At 32.1% G+C, this 27,343-nt stretch overlaps 1 protein-coding gene across 3 annotated transcripts in view; it reads right to left on the bottom strand.

Moving 5' to 3' along the window:
• The window catches only part of LOC113396315 (uncharacterized protein), a 61,223-nt gene that overhangs the window by 2,078 nt on the left and 31,802 nt on the right, over positions 1-27,343 (bottom strand). For 2 of the 3 annotated variants that reach the window (XM_026634215.2, XM_026634216.2), the window contains exons 1-6: positions 4,312-4,374; positions 3,619-3,757; positions 2,581-2,711; positions 1,517-1,626; positions 1,034-1,179; positions 284-491 (exon numbers count right to left, since the gene is read on the bottom strand). In XM_026634215.2, coding sequence (XP_026490000.2) covers positions 284-491; positions 1,034-1,179; positions 1,517-1,626; positions 2,581-2,711; positions 3,619-3,757; positions 4,312-4,371 — 794 coding nt within the window. In that variant the 5' untranslated portion in view covers positions 4,372-4,374. Of the gene's footprint in view, positions 1-24; positions 70-283; positions 492-1,033; positions 1,180-1,516; positions 1,627-2,580; positions 2,712-3,618; positions 3,758-4,311; positions 4,375-27,343 lie in introns of those variants that run through there. The other variant, XM_026634214.2, reaches the window with a different exon arrangement.

Below are 27,343 nucleotides of genomic sequence, written 5' to 3'. Positions count from 1 at the left end.
GGTTAGGTCGTTATCTTTTTTTACCTAATAGCACGAAATTTCTCTCTTTGTAATCCATTCTGTATATATCTGAAATATTAAGCATATGAATATTCGATACTTATAGTACATATAATACCTACGTAAACGCTACTTACAATGCTAAACAATATATTTTATATATTCAATATAAATGGATAAATAATAATTAACAAAAGAGATATAGGCATATATACATTTCAATTTTAAACATATAAAATCGATATTAAAATATACAAATATAACAAGATCTTTGAACACCAACCTGACAACAAGAGGGTAGACGTTTTGAGGCATGTTATAGTCCCTGTAGTACAACAAGAACGGGTTGTCTTTTCGCAGGCCACCAGCAAACGCTGGCGGGAGACCACCGGTGCTGGTCACTACACTCACATCCGCGCAGTTCCTGAATGTTTCAGAGCGACCACATCCGACAGCTTCCGTGCCGTTCGGACATATACCCCACATGTTTCCTGGAAATCAATGATTGAAATTATATATATATATAATTTATTAGTAAAAGGGAAGGCTGATTATGCCAATTTCGTGGGTGTGGAAGTTGCATCACTATACAACAATACATAAATATAAATTATATATTCTGTAATACAGGGCCACTGGAAGTATGGTGTTACATAACATCATCAGGGTAGGTAGGCTCTCGATCAGTTATTCTACCGACAAATTTTGTTGTTTTTCGGTTTAAGTCAATGATCTCCTATAATATGAAGCACAAAGGTTCTTATATCCCAAAATTCGGCGTGAAGGATACTTAATATTTGTTGCAAACACAATAAAGAACAACAACAACAAGACTATAAACTGTAGTAATGACCGCTTACTGTGGTAAGTGGTAGGCAAATCGGCAAACTGGTGTGATAAGTTTGCTCATCTGCCGCCCAAAACAAACGCCATTTGTCATTTTTATCGATCGCTTAAACTGCTATTTAAGGTCAAATAATTTTAAACATTTATGTTTCGAACTGACAGTGATATGTATACATTTGCATCTCACCTGTATAATATGTCCATTGTAAGACACATTGCGTACAAGTTACGTAAGGAGGTAACCTCACTCGGTACCTGAATTGTTCTTTCTTGGCAGTGTCTAGAGGTATAAGGAATCTCTCCTCTCGTGTTCCGGATATGTAAAGCGGGTACCTAAAATTCAATGGCGATTTATTTAATGACACGAGAGAAATATTAATTAAAACGAGAGTTATTTCGTTTATGATGGTACGTAAATATGTCCGCTTAGATTAAATTCATTTCAAGATTATTGGAAATAGCGAGAAAATTAAAAAAAAAAAAATTCGTCTTGAAATCATAATTTAATTTCGACACGACCTGCACATATCTAAATGATTTTATTTAAGTTTTTATTTATTTAGTTAGCGGTCGTGAATTTTAAGCCAGTCAATTAAATTTAATATTGTATTGTATACGTAAAGCTTTTAAAACATTTGTAACACGTGTTAATAAAGGATTGTTTTATTACCTGTCAAAGCACTCTTGAGTCGCTTCTTGTTTCGGATTGTTGTTCGGACAGAGCTTTATTATAAATGTGCCAAGATGATTCGCCGTTAATTCAACTTCTATTTCTATTTCCTAAAATCAAATAAAACACCAATAAAGGTATGGATCTCGTGGTAAAGATAATGTTTAGAGCTTATATCACCACGCATCTGGTCAAATCAGCGGATATACAAAATTTGACACTCAACCCATGACGCGTTGTAGTCACGATGTTTTACTTGACCCGCACATAAAGACGAGATTATTATAAACATAAATTAACCATACGAAATCACAATGGTGTAAGCCCTGATTTTAACCCTCGATACTCGATTAAGACCCACATCTTTCTTCGGGTAAATTTTCATGTATTTTGGATTCCATTTTCGAAATAAGTTTTTGCCTAATACAGTCAGAATATCATAGACATTATTACAAAATAAATAACATGAACATGTGTAATTACACTGAAACGACTCTAAGTCTAAAATGTAAGTACAATTAAATTACCTTTGTCTCGGAACGGATATTAAGAGTGAAACTAACTGTTTGAATATTTTATACTCGTAAAATACGATCTGAAGGCATACGAGCCGTAGAGCTATAACTCGTAATTCAGATCTAACCGCAGAACACGATCGTGAAGTGTCAAAAAGTTATATGCAATATTGAATTAAAATAATCATTACAATTAGAGGATTAAAGTGACAGACTGTAAAGGCAATAAATTTCATTATTCAGGTAAGACCTTCTCTTCTATCGAAAAGAAAATCTGCAGCGTATTTCAACTGCTTGTTCAAATCAGGCTGGTGGTTTACTTGTGGTAGATTAGTACAAGTAGATTTTCAAGCACGCGATGAATTATATACACAAATTAAGCACTTGATGATGAAATGAACTGAGAAATGTCACTGCTCTGCATAGAATGAGCTCTTACAAAATAGTAACTACGGGCTACTGCAGTTAAGAATGAAGACTTAAATATTATTTATCATATATGTTAGTGGTTGAATTGATTCGTATTAAATTAAAAATATATAATTCCACCTGTCCAACGCTGTAGTGTCTGGTTATGATGCCCTTGCCGTACATCCCTCCGGCCTCATGAGGCCGCGGTTCGTTGAGATTATCTGCGTCACCACACACACCACACCGTCCTGAGTTCTGCTCCCACTGGACTAAACACACGCTTAATTAGTTTAGCGGACCAAAGTAGTAGATGAGGGTTTTTTTTTTTTACGTTTGTATTGTTATATCTGTGCCTATAATTACTCAAACGAGAGTACAGTACTATAAATTATAAATATTTATTATATGGCGGTAGAATATGTATAGTTTTAATCAATTATTTTTAGAAATCTTAAAGAATATTAGAATTATGATTATATCGAAAAAATAGGACATTTTTAATAAATGTATTCTGATATCTTGAAAAATATACGGATAATACAGAGTTCAATAAACTTTAAATGCAAACTACTTGTCCATAAACAACCTTAAAATGTTTGCTAATATTTTGAATGCAACGATTGTCACCCAGACAATTTCTTATGAGCTGACGTAATTTTTTTCTCGAATTGCACGACTTACCGGTCAAGTGGTTGCTTCTTCAGTAAACTAAATGAATATAAAAAAAACTAAGATATCTTAATCTACAAATATATTCAAGCAATAATGACTATTAATGTTGTTAGTGAACAAACATTTCGAAACTTGGAAACCTTTTTGTGTAATGCGAATTAAAAATATTTGCAAATACATTAATGTGATAAAGTTTATGTAAATACAATATTAGTTATTTACTCGTGGCTGCGATGTACATAGAAATGAAAAATAGATAAACTCTTAAATAAACTCGATGAAGAGCGCAGATGTACTGGACGGCTAGGCTTAGAACCAAAGCAAAATACAACACGCACGTGCTTTGAATTAAGCTAAATTTTGCGGTTACAATTACATAAATAGATGATTAATAATTTTTTCAAGCACTAATTTCTGTGAATGAATCCGGATCAACTCTTGGGCGTTCTCAATGTAAGGTTCTAAAGTATCATTTAAATTTGTTGAATTAAAAGGAATTCTGACCGGCATATCCACCACAGAAGAGTTCGTTGTCATTATAGTTGACAGGGTTTGGAAAACCAAACCTCCACATAGAATTACGCGCGGGAGGGTCCATAAGGCGACCATGTCCTTCTGCGCCGCGACGAGCACTGCCTAACATCTGGAAATCGGATTAATTGGTTTATCACTTAAACATCTGAAATATTTCATTCAAATTAAAAGAGGTCAACACTGTTTGGTCAATCACAAACCGACGTTCAGAGTTTCAATTTACCTATATATATATATTTACTTTGTTTTTCAGCAATAAAACTACAGGACTTCAACATATAACCCATTCAACTGTCCCCTTATAAGTTCATAGAATTAAATAATTTCTTGATGAATATATTTAACATTGGTTGTTAAACGCTGCCATAATTATTTAGACATTACATTTATGCCAACTTCAAAAAAATGATGAAGTATCATCAGCATTTAGTATAATATCACACCTATCTTTTTAGAAAGACAGGACATTTTTGTAATAAACATTTTTAAGACAGTTCTAATAAAATGCTAAAAAAAATATTTTGGTAAGGTATTATTAATATTTTTTCGGTAAATTTTCAGGACATTTTGATAACGTTATGGCAAAAATCGTTTAGCTTTTAAGTATATAATTGAAGTATAAATAACATATGATTATGTCGAAATTAATTGTACATTACTTACTTGCAGCAAAAATATCCAATATGTCAGAAATGATGGTCCACCACGTCTCCTTATTTCCATCTGAAACAAGTGATTCAAAATTTAATTAACTAAATTAAGTTTTCCAGACTATATTATACATATGAAATCATTTTTATTTTTAATTTTCAATATTATCTATATAAGACTGCAGAATATATTTGGTAATCCAGAAGTGAAAATTAATTGTAGTTGTAGTCGACACGTAAACTACTCAATGGAAGTAAAGATTTATAAAATATTGTTCTACTTCTTATGATACATTCTATTGTTATTATTAAATTTCTTTCAAACGCCATTAAATAAAGTTCAGTTATGTTTAATAAATATATAATTATGTACACAGATCACGATGCTTATGCTTATAAATATTGCGGACGCAGTATTTGTTAGACTACAATACTTTTCGAATGCTCTGCCAACATTAGAAACGCAACATAACAATTTACAAAATTGTTTTGGGGCTTTGTGAGAGCCCGTCTACCGTTATACCCTGAAACACGGGGAAACGAAATCGTGTTCCAGTTACAGGCACAATATACATACTCATAAGATCTAGGTTCGCAATGTTGGTGGCACATGGGCGATATGAGATATGGTTAATATTTCTTAGAGCACCAATGTCTATGGGAATTGGTTACCACTTAACATCAGATGACCAATTTGGCCCCCAACTAATCTGACAGAAAAATATATAACAATAAAAAAAATGTTGATATGTCTGAAAGAACCTTTAAATAGTAATCAGCTTTGGTAAACTAACGAAATAAATGTTTTTTAAGGTATACCGTAATTTAATTTATGACCAATGTTAAATTGAATTTATGATAATGATAGTGTTAAGAAGATCATGGCTACATCTTCGCCGATTTACTCCTTAAATACAGTAATCATTAACATTTTATCCGGTTTATGGTCCTTAATTTATACACATTCTGATCGATCATAATTTTGCGATTTTTGAAAATACCTAGTGAAAATAACAAAATAAATAGTCTACCAACTTAAGTAGAAGAATCATAAATACATAATTAGTAATCAAAACACGCGCGCAGGAAAGGACCTAACGCATGTTACATAGAAACAGACAACATTCACACTTTTGAATAAAAAAATTAGGGAATTAGCACAATATAAAATCTTCAATATCGCCTGCTTAAAAACATACCATGGGTAATTTACATTTACGTATTAATCATTAATATGGCTGTAAAATCTAGGTCTTTCGTTTGTTTTAAAAAATCCAACGTATCCTATAAAAAAAAATTGGTAGTGTCTTTATATAAATGAGTCCATTAAAACAAAAAATAAAGTTCAATGTTATAAGGCGGACAAACAGTATATTAGCGATGGCGTCTTACTTCGTCGGTAGCTGTCTCAATGAATCTGTGATTATACTCCATTTATTATCGTGATTTTAACAGCTGATAAATATCTGTTACCTATAATCATGATTGAGATAAAATGATATATTGTTAAAGAGCACACGTTCGTATTGACCGATAAAACGCTTGGTTTTTGTTAATTAATATCATTTGAGTAATCTTTCGTTTGCCCTTATCCATTATTAAGCATTGCCACGGTGTTTTTTCCTCTATCCAACCGTATTTTAAGTCATGTCTTCAGTCACTCTCTGGAATAACGCTTTTACGCGTTTCCCCCACACGAAGTGGGACTCGCCGGCGTCGAGAACGTCTGGTGTGCCCCAGAACGCCGAAATGCTCATTAAAAATCCAACATTGGCCCCTCCGTCTCATTGGGGTCATCACGGGTTCGTTTGATACCATGACGCCCTTAAATAACATCCCGTAATAGTACTGAATTGTTTTATGTTATAAATAAATTATTAACTGTCTCGATAGTCATTACCAGTAGTTAACATATAAGGCTTCACATGCCGTGGTCCTAGGTTCATATTTAAAATCCCCACTTATATTTCTTGTTCTTGAATTTTGCATAGATTTTTCGAATTTTGCCGTTCTATCGAATTATGGTATTTTAACAGCAGTGGTAGAAGGATAGGTATATAGCGGAATCAAATTCGATCTCTCGATCAATAAAGTATATAGCTTTTCCTCAACACTAAACAAATATTCGTTTATAAAAACAAAACGTGACAAATCACGCCTTATTTTATGACTCATATATTAAAGCTTGTTCGCGAAATGATTCTCGCAAATAATTTACATATAATGACGATAAAAGTTGATACCAAGCATTTTGTACATTTCGGATTTGAATATAAACTCTAATATTTTAGAAATAAAGTAGAGAACAGTTTGGTATTGGTATATATTAAATTAAGCAGTTAGGTATTAGTCAAAAGCTTAAAATACAATACAGAATCAAGATTATCCAGTTGTGTTTGATGTTTACTGTTCATGTGAGATAAATCTATTGTATACAAGATGAAGATGTATGACTGTACTTCTCAGGTCTGCGGTTTTACTTTCCCAAATATGAGCTTCGATGATAAAACATATACAGCAGTTCATCATCATTAAAAAATAAAATTTCGGATCAGTTGCTATTCTAAGACAACGCTCGATACTCCCCGCAGAACACAATCCTGTAATGTCAGGTGTACATTTGACATGACTAAATAGAATAAGACTAAGAGCCGAGATGGCCTAGTGGTTAGAACGCGCGCATCTCAACCGATGATTTCGGGTTCGAACCCAGGCAGGCACCACTGAATTTTCATGTGCTTAATTTGTGTTTATAATTCATCTCGTGCTCGGCGGTGAAGGAAAACATCGTGAGGAAAGCTAATGTGTCTAATTTCAACGAAATTATGTCACATGTGTATCCACCAACCCACATTGCAGCAGCGTGGTGGAATAAGCTTCAAACCTTCTCCTCAAAGGGAGCGGAGGCCTTAGGCCAGCAGGGAGAAATTTAGATGCTGTTAATGTAATGTAATGTAAAAATAGAATTATGAAATTTAAAGAGATACGTATTTAGATCTTATAAAACAACATAGTTAGTTTTTGAAAACATCTTCCTCACATTACAAATTGTCCATTTTCATAATTTTCCTATTAGTAAGTCTTAACGTGTGTCTGTAACGATCATTAAACGAATAACGGTTTTTTTCCTAGAATAATAATGTTATGTAAACAGTATAGATATTTTTGACTGCCAAGGTCGGTTGTTAACTGAACGTCTAAATTTATTGACACGGTAATGTCAATGCACTTAAACTTAAACATACTCCCAGTGGAGGGTCATCTGAAGTTCAAGATATAGATAAAATGGTACAATATCAAGTGAGTGGAATCTGCCTAGATGGGCCACCGGAAACTCATTTAATTTTGAAATTAGTAGCATATAGCAATATCCGTATATGGGTATTCATTTTGTTGGCCATTAAGTTCAATAACTTTGGGTCATATCCAAAACTGTCAGGTCAGGTAAACAATTTTTTTTTTCAAAGGGATTGATTTTTTATTATGATATCGGTAGGCGGAGGAGCAAATGGGCCAGCTGATGGTAAGTGGTCACCACCGCCCATAGACAATAGCGTTGTAAGATATATTAACCATTCCTTACATCACCAATGCGCCACCAACCATGGGAACTAAGACGTTATGTCCCTTGTGCCTGTAGTTACACTGGCTCACTCACTCTTCAAACCGGAACATAACAATACTGAGTATTGCTGTTTGGCGGTAGAATATCTGATGAGTGGGTGGTACCTACCCAGACAGGCTTGCACAAAGCCCTACCACCAAGTATTTCATTTTGATATTTAAAAGATTGAATACTGGAGAAGAACATCTATGTCCTTGGGGTTATTTTTTAATACTACATTAAAAATTACCTCCCAGAATACAACATGCACAATGCAATAATTTTTATCAAATATCAAATAAAGTCGCTACCAAAAACTTGTTAGCAATATAGTGTAGGCAAAATAATTTATGATTCTCATTTATCTTGTATCGAAATCTTAGCACACGTTGAAAAATGGTGGACCTTGTTACATTATTCAACAAACATAAGTATTACCCAAATGAAAAAAAAAAAAAACTTAAAGGTCGACATTTTCGGATAAATATCTAATATTTATTGTATTTTGATGCATTTATTTTTATTACTTTTTCGAATATATGTAGAATAAAATAATATGTCTGTTTATACGCATCATTATAAGTTAGGTACTAGAAAAATTAAACAATCAACCTTTATCAGTAGCGCAGCAATCATATTGAAAGGTTGTGTGGTGCAGCAAAGCCCCTAATTTGACCTTAAGAGCAACATCCAAATAAAGTAAAATGATGTCTTACTTATTAATAAGAACTAGATTATATTTCCATCCTAGCAATACCAAATAATAGACAGAAGTATATTTGACATTTATTGATTACTTTTTTTTAAATTAATAATATCACCTGCAGTAGGAGAAAAAACAAAAGAAATATCATTTTTACTATATGTATATTTGTATAAACATACATATATATATGTTATTAATAAATGCAGAGGACCAATTTGGAAGCCTTTATTCGGTTGGCAACACCACTGAATATTAAAGGTAGTAGCAACGGGCTATGACCGTAATCGTAAACACTAAATTTTGCAAGCCTTGGAACTCCTCTCTTACAAGGAGAAGAATTTGTATCTGTACAGCATTTCAAATATACCTTAATACAATTATCTCTCATAGAGATAAGTAAAAATAATCATTTAATTGCGAGTCAGACTCGCACACTGAGGTTTCCGTATCTCTGATACAATACTGAGAGATACACTGATGTAAAAAGGAATTTACAGCTTTCGGTTTTTTTTTATACTTGTACTACAAAATTTCATTATTCAACGGGAAATACCCTACAGGTTTTAATACCCCTTGCGAGTGTATATGAATATATTTCGATTGCGTAGACTTTGAGGTTTATTTTTCCACAGCTCCAAGGACGGCAGACCTCAGTATATGGTATTAATTTCAACTTTATATATATCTATGCGTTGCTGAGAAACGGGATCTTGACGAACAGACATACTGACAGACAAGGAAGTGATCGTATAAGGGCTCATTTTCACATTTAATGGGACGGAACCCTGAAAATAGATCGTTAATATTTCTTACAGCGCTAATAACTACAGGCCGTGCCAATCTACATTCTATTTTAAATTATGTAAAAAAACATAAGACGCAAATGTTGCGAAAGATACAGTTTAAAAAGCTAATTCATAATCTCCTTTTTTATTTCTGTCGGCTAAAATGTTAAATCGTATCATTTCTCGTAAACATGTCCCAACACATAATGAAGCCTAAAAAACGAATAATCGCTTAAAATAAATAAAATACCCTCATTAATAACGTTCTTTGTTATTCGTTTTTTTTTTTATATAAACAAGAAAATATTAATTCCAAATCGATTATAAAATGACATGGGATAAACCTTGATTTTCTTGTAAAAAATTATAAGGTTTTTGTTACGTTTTAAAGCGAATGTTAAAACTTAGGCACTGTTTTGATTTTAAAGTTAATGCAGTCATATTTGTAACGGGCGATTCTACCCGTCTTCGCACGGTTGCAATTTTATTTATTTTTATTGGCTCGAAGTCCCTATGAAAAAACTCGGTAAAATGCTAAACGATCTTAAACTTTCTGAAACTTTCCAATTTCCTGCGCATTTGAAATTTGAAAACTCTAAAATAAGATGAATGAAATAGGTAAAGACGTTGTCGCGTTATGTTGTGGCCAAGGTAATTAGGCATTCAATATAGAGTAAAATAGTATAGCAACTATGTTGCGACTACAGTCATATAAACCTCAGATGAGAAAATTCATAACAAGGTACGCGACGTATGTTTTACTATTAATATTTAAATTGAAAAGTCAGAGCTGAATGTTTTTGACAAACATATTTATATTTATTAGACTTAATTAGTAAGTTACATACATAATTAAACTATAATATTATTATTTTTTTTTTAATAAAACATTAACCATCGTAAACGAAGACAGTGGTAGTTAAGGCTTGTAACACGAAATTTTACGATAATATCATAAAGGTTTCTCACTATAATTATTTACCAATAACATAATAATACTGGATTTAATAAGTTCTAGGTACGACGACAAATTGATATTTTAAATCTCACAAAATAACCTTAAACACGATACTTTATACGAGACCGACATTCAATTCGTCAGATATTTCTTTATGGTTATTTATTATCGATCGTTTAAAATAATCGCTCGAAATCAAATTGAATTCATACAATCATGTGGTAATTCTCTGCATGATTATTAACTTCGATAAAGACCCCACCCCTTTATCGAAATCTACTAACTAAAACGGTAAAGATACATTCTCGATTCTATTCGGATCCAACTTCGACTAAATTCCTCACAAAAGTTTACTACTTATCTTTTACGAAACGAAAAACGGCTGGACAGCAACGATATCGATTCAATTCCATACGTTAGTAGGAATTGTTGCCCAGCCCTATTAGTCTAAAATGAAGTGGTTCGTTTTTTGCTCAGAGGATCGGAATTGCGATTCAACGGGGAAATGCTGCTAGCATTCTTGCCACCATTCAACGCGGTCATAATTTTTATAATAACTATATTTAATTCATATTTGTATATATATATTTAAGGACTTAATGTTAATAATTCTTCTGGTTCGTAACGTCTTCTGGTTCGAAACTTGGGTCAGATTTTTTTTTTTTTTTTTTCTGCCGAAATATCAGTATTTCTATTTCAATGGCAACTCGTTTAGAGTAAGGAATTTATAAATTTCAATCGATATATGTATAAAATGTAATAAATTGATGAAATGTAATATTATTCGACACATAATTACGAAGATGATAAAAAAAGCGTTATTAACATTGAAAGATCAAAATGTTATTGTTTCAGTCGGTTATCCGACCGTCAATTTCGCAAAAAAGGATTTATTGGTTGCATATAGTTTGGAATCGGTGATATCATACAGAGATATTCTGTTTTAAGAGGCATTTGTTTCCGACTCGTTCGATAATAGTTTAGTAACCTCGCTTAATATTCATGATATAAATATAATTTTTACCCTACAGCACTCAGGAATATTCTACTAATTAAATTTTTATTTGAATTTGAAAATAGTTACTCCATACATACAAACAAACAAATTTTACTTCTTTATAACATTTGTTAACATATGATTGAGCGAAGCGACTTAAGTAATGTAAATTTAAAACTTTGATTGTAACTTCTGGTATTCGTAAACCCAATAATTATAAAGGGTGATCGTTATAACAGATGAAGTATTAATATCTTGTTTGTATTAAAACTCAATTAACATACTATACACAATATATCGTGGGCGCTCAATCGCTTGGCGTTAATCGGTTGATTTAATAGCGTCCGCAGTTTTCATTTATTTACCAAACTGCTCGTTTTCATTATCGATAGTATCGACGAAATTTATTAAAAATCGTACAATGTTACGTCATCCGTAATTTGTTTACGCTCATATACATTTTTTTAGTCAAGATTATTCATTCGATAAATATTTGATGTATGCGTTAAAATGTTTTTTTACTAACTGTAAGAACTGTCAATTAAAGTCTTTATCTGATTTTTTTATTCGATTTCTTAATATCATCGAATAAAGTATATGTAACAATAGGAAAACGCTGCGTATATGATATTTTAATGATGTGCATATGCTCAGAGTTCCGTCTTAATTCAGATTGCAGGGAGTACATTCCACCGTTTACTTAACCATTTAAATCTTATTTGGAGAAAGACAATATCGGCAGAAGACTCCTTGCACCCGGACTCCTTATTATCCTTAAGACTTGGTTGTGAGGAAGGGGTTGTATATTCAATAAACTCTTATCCATATTAATTATAAGCCATGTTTGTTTATTGAATCAGAAGTAAAAGTAAGCAACAAGCCGTTAGTGTCATATTTCTCTTCAAAGTCTCTTCTATTAAGGAGAAGGCTCAGAGTTTATTCCTGTACTGATATAATGCTAAATTTATAACAGAGACATCGAATTTTACTTACAACATTTTAATAATTAATAAACACATATTAAGCACGTAAAAATTTCAATGATTCTTGGACATATTAGAATCTGAAATCTTCGCTTTCGATCAACGAGTTTTATCCACCTGCCATCTCGGTTCTTTTAAATAATGGACTGTATTGTGAACAGCTGATTCAGTATATTTTAACAATCAACTCTTTTTTTTTTAAATAAACAAGAATAATAAAAATAAAGCCGAGATGGCCTAGTGGCTAGAACGCGTGCATCTTAACCGATGATTTCGGGTTCAAACCCAGGCAGGCACCACTGAAATTTCATGTGCTTAATTTGTGTTAATAATTCATCTCGTGCTTGGCGGTGAAAGAAAAGATCGTGAGGAAACCTGCATGTGTCTAGTTTCAACGAATTTCTGCCACATGCGTATTCCACCAACCCGAACTGGAGCAGCGTGGTGGAATATGCTCCAAACCTTCTCCTCAAAGGGAGAGGAGACCTTCGCCCAGCAGTGGGAAATTTACAGGCTGCTAATGTAATGTAAATAAAAAGAAAACATTGAAGGTTGTGTATTTTATTCACAAAACAACTTGAACTTTAACGATTTAAAATATATCTAATTTATTTAAATAAATGAATTAAATGTAGTAGATTTTCTGGTCAGGTAAAATAGCCGTCACAAGTGGTTTAAATAGTCAATGTTAATAGGAATGAATGTTTGTATGTTAAAGTTTATATTTATCTATGCGTTCCTGAGCCATTCATTTGATTGTGATGGAACTAGGGTGAGTTGTTCTGCGTACGCCCGAGGCGGCTTATAGGCCACAAAAACAATTATTTTAGCATGTATTGCCCTTCAATATGAAAGTCTATGTAGATGCGATGCTGGGGCGTGTAGCAAGTAAGAATATGAAATTATTATCCGTTTATGTACTTATTATATTAGTTCACGCATCGTTTGTCTAATTTAATTGAAACATTTAGAATCGTTTTTGTTTTATAAATGAATGTTTACGATATTACTATTACGGTAATAGTACCATTCAATAGGTGGTTGGACTTTCACCCCGTATAGGTACCATCGAATCTATCATCAGTTATTCTACTCCGAAAATGTGTCAGTATCTCTGAAGGAGGAAACACTATCGTGTATAAACCAGTGAGACTTTTGACACCATTTAATTAAAAAAAAAAGTTTGACAAGCTCATGCTTTTATCAGGTTGATATTTGCGTGATAATGCAATGTTTCGTTATTCAATCATAATTATTCTATCAAGTCGAAATTAAGTATCACCGCGATCTTTATTCGGTTCAAAAAATGGCGCCTGTCATTACGATTGACAGTAAGATTGGTTTCAAAAAAATAAGATTTCAGATTCCGGTGTTTATTTCATTTTTAAAAGGATTTATATAATATTGCTTCTGTTTTTACGAAAATGTCAACCAAGCTTTTACTGATTATAATTCAAGTACATTTGAGCTCTCCAGAAACTTCTTTAACATTCCTTAACATCGACAATGCGCCACCTGCTATGGGAACTAAGATGTTCTGTCTAACACGTACCATACCATGCAAAACTATAACACAAAAATGTCGTGTTCTAGTTAAATTTTTTTACTCGTAAAAAATATATTATATTATGCTTTCGTCATTAAATTGCTTTAAGTAAAATAATACACATACGACTAAAAAAAAAATTTGTCTGAAATAATGAACACAATAATTGATTGGAAGCAGGCGGGTGCTCGACGACTTGAGGATAAATGTGTCGTGTTCCTAGAAAATACAATCGTAATTTTGAAATTCAATGAAATCAATTATGTCAAGGTGTAATATCGGATTCCGTGGACAGGCCTGAATATGGGGAAGGGCCAAAAAAACCTAGAGTATCGATATCCGTGCACATTACAACTTATAAATTATTTATGAGTTATCGCAGCTCATTATATTACTTATAGCGGCTTACAAAACAATTGTATATGGTAAAAGGCACTTTAACGAAGACAACCATTATATTAATTTATTATTATTTCTTTTGTATCGCAATTACAATCAGATTTTTGTAATAATTTATATTTATTTATATAAGCTAGCGTGTTGTCAGCGGGTTTGTTCGAACGGATTTAATTAAATGATTAGCATTAAATTGTTAAAAGACTCGACTTCGTCAAGAGAAGATGTTTATTTAAATTCAAATACTATAGTGATGTAAAATTTTCGCTTGGCAAGCCCATATAAACATAAGTTGCTCGATAATCAGTGAAGTACTTATTTAATACCCCCAAAGCTACGAAACTCGTAACTTAAGATCAATATAAATTATGTGATACTTATATAAAAGTTAACACAATACTTATTTACATAATATTAATTTAAACATAGATATTTTTAACTAATTTATACATTCACTATGAAGTTTATTTCTAAAATAAACAGATGACAAAAAACGATGCGGTTAAATTTTCAGTCTAACAGTTCCTGCTAATGATAAAGATACTTTTTAAACGCAGTGTGTTCACGTGGCTAAAATTGGAATAAGCGCAATTTAAGTTAAGCTATCCGAGATGCAGCATTCATTTTATACTAACAACGTCGGTATAAGTTACAATTCAGTGATACAAACGATGCGTGGACGCATATAATAGGTGCGAAATTAAGCATTAATTTATATATTTATGGGAAGATTAATATCACCGCCTGTGATCGCTAATTAAATAGCCAAAAACAACATTTTATATTTAGCCTGTAAATTTCCCACTGCTGGGCTATAGGCCTCCTATCCCTTTGAGGAGAAGAAGGAAAGAGAAGGAAGCATATTCCACCACGCTGCTCCAATGCGGTTTGGTGGAATACACATGTGGCAGAATTTCGTTGAAATTAGACACATGCAGGTTTCCTGACGATGTTTTCCTTCACCGCCGAGCACGAGATGAATTATAAACACAAATAAGCACATGAAAATTCAGTGGTACATACCTGGGTTTGAACCCGAAAGCATCGGTTAAGATGCACGCGGTCTAACCATTGGGCCATCTCTTATTTTTTTCCACATACAAACATACAAATAAACAAAACTTTATTATATATTTATTGTCGGGCTATAATCAACGTGCCAACTACGTTTTTTTATACTAATTACAAATTTTAATGCAATGTTATAACACTACACTTGTATCAGAATGCCTCAGCCACAATACACGATAAATCCAGCCAAAGGTCAACTTTAAATGGTTTTTTGATCAAACTCGTAAAAGAAAGATAATTGCGCTTTTGTTTGTTAATATAAGTATCAGATCGTAAATATCCCACTGCTGGGCAAAACGTTGGTCCTCACCTTTACAGGATTTATTGTATATCCTTTGATGGATTTAGTTGCTAAATGCCTGCCCTTTACGGAGATGTTATATTAAAACGAAAATCCAGTAATGTCCAATTGTTGGACGATGTATTTCTCTTCTGAGCAGAGCCTTGCTTATTTCAACATATTATTCCACAGCAGATGGTATTGTATGGATATATTAGTATGTATGCATAGTTAGATTTCATCCAGAAATAGAGTGATTTCAAGAGGACGGTTTATATGTATAATACTCGCATATGCAGCCTTGCATATGTGATACTTGAATAACTGTAATAGAAAAGCAGAGAATTTAAACTTTCCTAGCCGGAAAAAAAGAGGATTATTATTTTTATGTTTGGTCTTCAATGTAAAGTTTGTATATAATCCCGACATTGTAGACGAGGCTGGTAGCTACTGTATACATATCAAAGTCAAAGTCAAAAAGCTTTATTTAATATAGAAGTGTTTACACTTGCTTATTGATAGTCAAAAATCTACCACCGATTCGGAATTTAACACCTCGGACCTGAGAAGAACCGGCGAAAGAAACTCAGCAGGTTTTTTTTTTCCATTTTCCATGTACAATAATAATTATATTTTAACTATTTGAAACAGCCTGGAGACGATCATTTCATTCCCATATATCAGAGTTTATCTCGTAATATAGGTTACCTCATGTTTTCCTTCTCCGCTGAGCACGAATGGAGAACTTAGACAGGTGACTTAACTTATTTGACAAGGGTAGCGGCAATTTTTGTTTTTTTTATCATTTCGGTCTCAGATTTACCCTTTTAAATCCTACTCTGATTAAAATAACCGAATTCATGTTTTCATCAGAGACACGACCAGATAAATTTAATAAAGATGGAGTACCTTTGTTTTGAATTAGGCTGTCGTGTTGAGATAATATGACAAGCTGTACGTCTAACCGATTTTGAAATTAATTCTCCGTCAGGTATAATCCGTCCTTTTTACAGATATTTAAGTAGATGGTACAAGTATCGATCGTAATCTGGGCTTGTGATTGATTTCGGAATGTGTGAAACTATGGCAATTTACTTGATGGTAGATATTTGTTCAAGCCCGCCAAATAGCAGTACTCGGTCTAGTTGTGTTCCGGTTCAAGGATGAGTAAGCCAGTGTAATTATGTATGTACAGGCACAAGGGACATAACATCTTAGTTATCAAGGTTGGTGGCGCAAGGAATGGTTGGCGATGTAAGTAATGGTTAATATTTCTTACAGCGTCATTGTCTATGGGTGGTGATGACCACTATCAGGTGGCCCAGTATAGAAAAAACATATTGAAACGTAACTTAAACCGCCGTAACGAAACGCTTTCATAACGAACGTTTCAGTGTAATATGTATGTAATACAGACTGAATAGCGGATTATTCTTTATACGGTTTCAAGATAAAAGACCAGAGAATAAGTTACACAGAACATCTGATAGATATTGCATAGAAATATTATATTTTTCAAACATAAATCCTATGTTATCGATAATGTAAATCAATTTAAAATTAATTTAATATTTAATTAATTTATAATTAATTTAGTGTTAAGTTTCGGAGCGTCAATATTTGTAATATTTGTTATAGTTGTAAGGATGTCAAAGGATAGTATAGTAGATATATATTGGGTTATTGTGGTACCTACTTGTGTCACAAGCTTTGAAGTAAATTTAAATCTTTGATTTTTTATGACATAGTCGGACGGACATATTTGTCATCTTAGGTTAAGTGGTCACCACCTTTGAGCAGAACCTTGGAAACTAAGAAGTTTTGTTGCTGGGACTGTATTTACACTGGCCCATTCACCTTTCAAGCCGGAAGACAGCAATACTAATACTAATATTGTTTTGCTATTTGGCGGAACCTACCAACTAACCAGGCTTGCACTAAGCCCTACAACCAAATAGAATGGAAATAAGTAGTACCCACTCTTATATATAAAAAAGTAAAACAGGAGAACAGACTGCTAGCTAAGTTATCTTTAAGTATAAACCTGATTTATCATTGGTTATACTTAAAACAATCAATGCTTCAGTTGCTAAATATAATATCAATAATAAATATATATTTAAATGTATAACTTAAAGTTCTAGTGAGAAAATTATTAAGTATCGATAGATTTAACTTATTAATACTTAATAAACATAAAAACAATTGCCGTTGATCGGTAATTATTTTTTACATTCGAGTGTAACAAAAGTATAGTAGTTATCTGGTCTAGGATTTATATAATTGGTGTTTTTGACTTATTTGGTACGCGGTTTATGCCCTTGGCATTCAAACGACATTGGACCGGGGGCTCGTCTTGCGCTCACCGTCGCGACAGACTTACGAACGAATAGACATGTCTGAGAGAATTGTCTTTTTGCTGCTGATTTATTTTTCGTATATATTTTTTGTTTTATAATTCAGACTCTTAATTACATATTATGTTATTTATTTCTTTCTCTCTCTTTTTAGGTTAAAACTGTAAGGAGCAAAATTACTTCATATACATAACATCTAGTAATAAACACAAATTATTAAGCTTGCAATTTGATTTTGCACTTGTTTTAAGTATTCCCGTCAACTGTTATACGAGATATACAATGTAACGTAAGATATTTTAATAAAATGATGACCAATAATATAACTTAACTGTCTGTACATAGCTTGTAATTTTGTATGAGTATATTTTTAGATTTAAGTTATTTAAAAAATATAATATTAATTAAAACACTTCTATGTTTTCTGAACTCTTGTTGATACCTTTTTTCTTGCTCCAAATTTATTAACTTGCATGTCAATACTTATTGAATACGAACAACGTTAATGGGCATACTTGCTCAGTTGTAATAAAATAAATCAGTTCATCGACTTCCTATAATTCACTTTTCAATATTGAACAGGTTAGGAGAACTAATTTATAAAAATGACATTACGTGCTTACCTTTCTACTTTTTGTCTTACAATCGATTAACTTTATTTTTATAGTTTAATCAGGAATCCCTTATTATCAGCATATTTTGTCTACCCTGAGCTAAGCTAAGCAACGAAATCTTGATATTTTATAAAGACTTATTTATAATATGCTTTTAGCAGGCTTTGTTAGCAATTAAATCTGACAGTTGAAGGATTACTCATATTTATTAAACATAAGGCAGATGGAGCGCTCGGAACATTAAAGTCAAGCAACAAAACCAAATACAAAACCAAAAGTGTAAGAAAATTCCCGTTTTTCATTCATTTGCGTGTTTTGTTAATACGTCAAAAGTATTGTCACTTTAATTATTTAATTAGACTTATATAAAAATCGTTTCATTTCGCATTACTGGGAAGTTATATTCGCTTTTGTTGCTTTACTATAATGTTTCACGTGCTCCATCTGCTTATTGATACTCTGAGAAGTATTGGCTAAAGGTTTTATTAAACTTCATTTTTTTGTACGCTGCCGATCAAGATTGGAATATGGAAATTATAGCGAAATACATCCATACATAATTGTATATAACAAGGGGTAATGTTTCAAAATATAGAAGATAACGGCCGTGTACATACTCCTTCGGCTACAAGAGACCACAATACATTAAAAAGTATCAGCAAAGATGCAAAAAAAAATTGTAGATATATTTTACATTGCCAGTAATTAAAATGTATTCAAAAATATCTTCGATCAACAAAGAAGGTTATCTTATATTCAAATAGTAAGGTATATTTAAATTAAATTGTATTTAGACTTCTTTTTTAATTTTTTTTTTAATAGAATAGACGGCAATAGTCCGGAGCTTTAATATGATCGTATTATAGAAAGTAAACAAACATCGGTTAATGTATTCATCGGTCACCATAATGCGTCTGATTGTTCGAACCACCTGCGCAAACTGGAGCAGCCTCCTGTCCTCATAAATTGAAACTGGTTTTGTTTAATTACTTTACGAATTCCAACCGAAACGCCCTCAGCTCTTTATCACTTCCTTATTTAGCTCCTGGGTTTTTTTGCATTCTGCCACTTAGCAAGTTTTTGCTAGCTTCCAGAATAATGTTACCATAAAAAACCCACAGATTATAAAATAACATTGTACTAAAATGCATAAATTAAATGGCAAAGGGTATTGCAGTTTTTGCATTTAGATCTCCTTCTCATTATAATTACGGTTGTCGTAAGAACCGACAGTGAGAAATTTATTAAGTGGATTGTTTTATCGTGCATTAAGCGCCTACCATCTACTCTCATCATCTATTGCCAGGGACGTCATTACGCATCATAAAAGTTTGACAAATTTGAATAAAAACCGAACATATTGAGCTACCAAATAAATGTATAAAGGCCAAGGATTTGATTCAGTCCAACAGTGCTATCTGTAAGAACTCACCTCGTGTCTCACTCGTGAAATGTTGAAAGCCAACTGACAGTGATACGTCATTTTAATGAGTGTGTTTAAATGTTATATATTATTATTAATCAATGATCACTTTCTGACATTTCACGATCATGGAATATTTCGAGTTTAACGATACAGATATACTGATATTAACCCTTTTCCTGTCCTGTGTATTTGACTCATAGATATTGTTCAACGATTTTCTCTACTGTTTGGACAGGGAACCTAATAATTTAGATTTACGAAACGAAACTTTAATAAAGTATGTTATTTAATAATTATAATTTAATAGAAAAACAACAAATAGCTTTACATCTAATTCACATACTGGCGATTCAAAAGTGCTTTTATGAGCCTATTCGAATAAAGAATGTTTCGATTTTGAGTAACATTTGACGCTAATTTTATGCACTTATTTTTAATAAATATATCCTTTAATTAAGCATACCTATAATCATTTAAAATTATTCACATATCCGCATGTACCAGTTTTCATTTTCTTTCATCTGTGGTAATTTAGTGTTTAATTTAAACGAGCACTATTGAGCGGTCAAGTCTCCTTTTATTTTCAATATTAGCGATGTCGAAACATGATATTTCCTGATCATTGTTTATCTCGGCTAAACTTCAGATCATACCCAGCATCCATGCGTATGTATGCACTTATAGAGAAGCCGTAACCTAATAATTATCAATCGGTCAATAGCAAATTAATCTGCAGTTAAATAACTATGTTCAATACATGAATTGAAAAAGATAGTCAGCTTCTCAAAAAGTAACTCAGGTGCAAATAAAAGGTGCTCGACGCTGAGCCCAGATTTGCCGAGCTTCATACGCGTGATACAGTCTTCCGGTCCAGTCGGTACACGTCTTCCGCCATGACGCGCTGCGCTGTACAGCAGTCGTCTGCGGTCTCCGAGCCACCATGGGCCCCGCGACTCGCCTCTACACTTTGACTATTGGAACTGGTAAAGGTAGACTGGGACTGCAACGGAGGATTAAATTTATCTACAAACAAATTAGCTATACTAGATGGGTCTTGGTTTCCTTCAACAGTCAAAGGCCTATTTGTCTTATAATTTAGTTTATTGGTTTCTTTCCAGAAATTCCCGAAGTCTTTACTATTTCTGTACGTGGCTATAATAACATAAACATAATCAGCCTGTAAATTTCCCACTGCTGGGCTAAGGCCTCCTCTCCCTTTGAGGAGAAAATTTGGAGTATATTTCACAACGCTGCTCCAATGCGGGTTGATGGATACACATGTGACAGAATTTCGTTGAAATTAGACACAAGCAGGTTTCCTCACGATATTTTCCTTCACCGCCGAACACGAGATGAATTATAAACACAAATTGAGCACATGAAAATCCAGTGGTGCTTACCTGGGCTTGAACCCGCAATCATTGGATCATCTCGGCTCTTAATATCTCATGTTAAGCTGTAAAGTAAAATATCATGAAGAAACCTTTGTTAGATAAAATTCTGTAAGATGGAACTCACCGCACAACACGAGCTTGAAATTTCAGAATATCCTATGGGACATTGACTATAATAATTATAACATTTAAAGGATACAAATAAGTCGGTTGTCAAAATTTCACAAGTGCGATGTAGAAGTGAAATCTTACAGAATCGCACTACAGGCTTATCCCATGAGCGTAACGTTACAGGCTGTTACTTTCCACTGAATAAATTTAAATAAACAATGTAAGTTAGCAATCGCCGATTACAGGCGGAAATATAATTATTTAATTATAAATCTGATAACAAACCAATTAAAATGTTATGTTGTTTACTCTTGATATTTTTTATGACATAGCAATAATCGTATATAAGTCAATAAAATCATTTGAAGTGCTTTATATATTTATATTAACATATGATACATATTTAAATTTTAAATTATGTGCACACCAATTAATTATAATAATCAAGAAAACATAAAAAATCGTCCCATGTCAAAGGTTACATTTATTATGTATTAAAATACTGGTAACATTCTCAATTAATATATAATACATTATGTGTTCTCAATTTAAACTAATTATGATTTCAACGAGTTCTAAAGTAAATTTCCATATAGTCTATTCCAATGGAAGTAGGAAGAAAGATAAACAAACCATAGATTGACGTATTTCATGCGATTTTCTAATAACTCAGCTATATTGTACACTAATAAGAGTTTATGATCAATATATCTTTATTTATAATACAACACTATAACACTTAACTACTAATTTCCAATTCAATTTTACTTCCAAAATTCCGATAACAGTTTCGTCGACGTTCAAAATGCCATTTTTTCGCAAATCCATAGTGAATATCATAGATCAATCAAGCTCTCAACCAATGGCATCGCGTCAATTTGCTGTCAAATTTTATTTGTTTGGTTTTTTTCATATAGTGGTTGGAATAGAGTAATATGATATTATATGTACGAAATTTTCATACTTTATGTATGAAATTAATTAATAGTATGAAAAAGTAACGAGAAATTAAAATTTTTGACAGTTTTTACGTAATTGTTCTACGTTAAATTGAAAGTCATTTCAATCTTAGTGTTACTGATAAAACAGGATATACCATTTAACGAAGAGATGTGTTAATTCCACCGGGGTGATGCAACATATTTATCACAAAAAAAAATTAACGAAGAAATACTTAATATCAAATCAGGTCAGCGTTAAGAAATGCCACCTAGCCTGAAATATTTTACACTCTTACAGTGCCCATGTTCATGGGTGGAGATAACCACTTATCATGAAGTGGATCATATGGTCGCCTGACTTGTTGATAAAATAAAAAACGCTGATTTATTGTGGTGATTGATCAATTATACAGCGCGTTAACTTAACATTTTGTAAGTGATTCAGATTGCGATTTTTATCAGATAAAATAAAAAAACGAATTACGGCAATGCACGTAATTAGTCCGCTGGTCCACTATATTTAATCAGATTGTTATCTATATTATTATATTATATACAATATACTTATAGCATTTATGTATAACTTTGTTTTATTTTAAATTTTATTAATTTTTCACTTTTTTAACTGAGTTCTCATATTTGCTTAAAAAGCTGTCTCTGGTCTTCTATAAAACTGAAGAATCAAATAACTTTGATGCAAGCAATGATGTTAATTCATTATCAAAGGTTTTTATTATGACGATAAATTCTCACGAAATATTTTTAACAGCTTGTCGGATTGATTTTTGACGCCCTGTCCAAGGTTCTGTAGCTTAAATCTTTAAGGGGATTTGTGACGGTTATTCTGAAGGATTTTCAACTTATTTTTTTGCGGTTTATTTTCCCTGTACCATAAATAGGATTAATACGCGCAATACGTGTATGTTATTTGTATGCTGTATAATGAACTTATTGAAAATTATAAGGTTTTAAAAGAAATAAATTCATTTATTAAATTAAGACTTGATATATAATGCAAGATTTTTCTCGAAGATTGAAGATTTTTGGACCAATTTTCAACCATTTTATTTGATATCTATTACACAACAAATGATGTTGAATTTTTTAAATTCATTTCTATATTTTTATTGTGTTCTCCTGACAGATTTCCGTTGCGGTAGAAATTCTCAAGGGAGACACTCTCAATGAAGACTCACTTGACTATGTTACCATACTCAAGTGTGTGTACAAACACGGTGCGCTATTGCATCCCTCACTCTCATTAACAAAAGGGCAAGAATTCGACACGGTCAAAAAGAGTTCAGGCGCAGGACTAAGGGCTTACGGCTTTACGCAGTTTCAGATAAGACTTAGCAATGTAAATACTGTATATCCTTAATAGTAAATAAATGTACGACATTTTTCATCGATGCCATATATTAAAATATAATATGGATTACTGATTAGCTTGGTAAGTCACAAACGAATTGAAAGCATTATGAAGTCTGTATAATTTATATTTAACATAATGGAACATATTAACATACCACATAGACCAACTCTCAAACAACCGTTAGTATATTTATTTATATCTTTTAATATGGCAGTAAAATAAATAATGTAATTAAAACGCGTTTAAACATGTCCAGAGAAAGGAATGTCTTTATGTAAATATTTTAAATGGCGAACGTGTGAATTATGTTTAAAAGTCAACGTTTATAATTTAAAATCATCTTATCATTAATATGATTATTAATTTGTAAATCATATTTGCGCATATATTAAATGTATGACAAATGTGTCTGATTATTTATAATTAATTAAGTAATCATTATTCTAGTTAGAACTGATATTGATTTTACCAGACGCAAGAGTATACTTCGTTTTTTTTTTTTAAATTGTGTTAGCTTATATTCCTGAAAGAAATTATTCTAGACGACCATTCAAAGTGCACGAGAATAATTCTGACAACTGTTATGAGAACGTCTGTACGCCTTTCGAAATGTACTATTTAAGTCAGAAAATATTTTATCCACAAATATAAAAGTTGCCTTTTTATATAAATAAATTATAGTTGAATGATCTTACAGTAAACAGGGAAATAACTCAACTATTATCCTTTAGCACTTATTCCCTTCATTAACATCGTTTAACAGAACAGAAAATAAAAACTTGTTATTTAATTGCAATATTTAACCCAAGACACGACAGAAAATTTGTTCCAAGGTTTCTTTTGAAAACGATCCATTATTTTGTCAACGTCTCCAATTTTTTGCTTGAACCGACAAAGATCACTTTTTTATATAAAATTGATTCCATTTTTGTAAATTACCAAAGGACCTTGTCTTCTTTGTAATGAGATTACTTGAATTTTTCTCAACATTTTAATTGACACGCCTCAGACTGCCGATGTCCTTATCGGACCTCCATATTTATTAAACCTGTGTGATATTTTACGTGTAACATTATCATTTGTTGGGTTAATTAATAAATAATATTACGCAATATCTATAAATATAAATGGCAAACAAAATTGACATATCATAAATTAACGTTAGAAGAAATGAGACACAATTGGTGGAAGGACTTGAGGGAGACGGAGGCGCAGATCAGTCTGGGTCGATCTACTGCTGTATTCTGGGTAAGACTGTGAGCTGGTGTAATTACACGAGGATTCATGAATATGAAATGGTTATATTTGTTAAAGTGCCAGTTGCTTTAGAAAAATAAATGATAATTGTAATTCAAATCAGGACAAGCACTTAATAATCAGTCCACAAATCAATTCAATAAATCAATGTAGGTACGTTTTTTTTTTATGAATCGGTTTTAATATTTGTTCTTGATTCGATTCAGTATAGCCCCAAGGTGGTCCCATCTCAATTTTATTGGTTTCGGATATTGCTAAGTTTTTATTCGAAGCGCATATTCAGGTAAATATTTGAAATCTTTTTTTAAATTGTATTTTATTTTGGTACTAATTTTATATTGGATGCAGTGAAATATTTAACTTATAATTTAAAGGATGATTTACGAGTCATGCTAATAACTGTATAAAACAGATTAATATGAAATAATTGCTAAAGTTTTGTCAGTATTCGCCTGCTAAATTGTAAGTCTGCCTGGTGGTCATTATCGGTGAAGACTTTTACGTTTAGTAAGTCAACGCTGGCATGTCCGACATAAACCCCGTATGTGTTACTTGCCAGCGCTGAGTGCACCGGAGTACTGAGAAAAAAACCATAGGTACTCTTTCCAAAAAATATCAACCTGGAAATGTCTGACAGATGAGTTAAGGAATAGATAGTGGAAAAAGGTGAGGAACGTATTCCATTTTTTGAAATTTTAGATTGCCGGCTTTGAACTTTCCATGTCCAACTCGGCTCAAGCGTTGCTTATTAAAACTCTTTCAAACTAAAGACTTAAGAGACCTGAATAATATCTCGCATGGAAAGTCCGGACGGCAAACAGCGGCGAGGTAATATTACAATTGTGAATATTAAAAATAACTCATTATACAATTTTAAAGTAATCATGAGTTTCGGTAATGGTTTTACGTCATTGATTTTTTTTTCTTCGAAAACGAAATTGCATATTAATCTTTTTAAAGTATATAGTTTTTTAACAATTAATATAATTGCTTATAAGATCTTCAGACCACACACGTTTATCTTTCTCAAAATCGCGCTCTTTAGCCGCAGGTGATGTCGTTATTGATTCTTGATTTTTATTAAAACGCTTGACATTTATTTCTAAAGTAATAATAAAAGTATAACGAACTCTTTATTTATTATAAACACTACCCGCTCCGAGCGATTTCATCCAGGTTGTTTGTTACTGAATACTTCTTTTGCGGTATTTATTTATTCAAGAATATGAAATTCACGTTTGTCAAGTCAATAAAGAAATAAGAGCTGAAATAATTATGAGGCCTGGAAAATTGGTCTTATCACATACGGAAACTATTAGAAGTACAAATATCGACAATATTAGGCATAATGTGCGGTGACATTCAATTGATTATCAAAAAAAAAAAAAAATGAAATCTAAGGAAAATTTGTGAAAAGGTGTAGCGCGTCTATTTATATAATATTATACCAAAAGAAAATATAGATTATACAAACTGTTTCGTTCCCTAATTATTTAATAAAATAATCAAATTATTTCTTTAAAATAAAATGCGAATTCTTGTAAAGCATTTCGTTCGTTCTTTACATACATACCAATGTATATACATATTTTGTAAATACAAATTATCAATTTATAAACGTAAACAGTTTGCAAAATCACATTTCTTCGGGATACATTACGTAGGGCCAGTTTGCATACAAATGTTGAAATTAATGAAATAATACAAACCCCTTTGTTGTTTGCGTATTCTCATTTTGTTTTAAATATAATGACAGTTTAAAAGGCAATTCAACGATGCATATTGTTTTTTAAGCATATAATTCCTATTGGACCTTGTCCTAAATACAGTCATATATTATTATATAAAAACCTTACGAATAATTCAAGGACACAATCCAAAAAACCTATTTAATAAAAGAAATCACCTGCAGATAATAATTAGTCACAATATAGACATTGGCGATGTAAGAAATCCTCACTCAACCCTTCAAATCGGAACACAACAATACTGAGTACTGCTGTTTGTCGGTAGAATGTCTGATGAGTGAATGGTACTTACTCAGACGAGATTGCACAAAGCCCTACTGTGTGGCCAAGTGAATAAGTATATTCGATATATAATCCAAGGTTTACTTATATCTTCTCTTTCATCACGCTTCCTTTAAAGACCATTATTTGAACGTGCAAAGAACCGATGAAAAGGTTATAACTGTTCATTTTAATAAATAACGGTAAAATATTAACGTTAATATTAACATTGATTTAT

The sequence above is a fragment of the Vanessa tameamea genome, chromosome 8, assembly GCF_037043105.1.
Source record: "Vanessa tameamea isolate UH-Manoa-2023 chromosome 8, ilVanTame1 primary haplotype, whole genome shotgun sequence".
NCBI lineage: Eukaryota > Metazoa > Arthropoda > Insecta > Lepidoptera > Nymphalidae > Vanessa > Vanessa tameamea.
The sequence above is the reverse complement of the archived record's forward strand: the minus strand, read 5'-3'. Positions and strand labels throughout refer to the sequence as shown.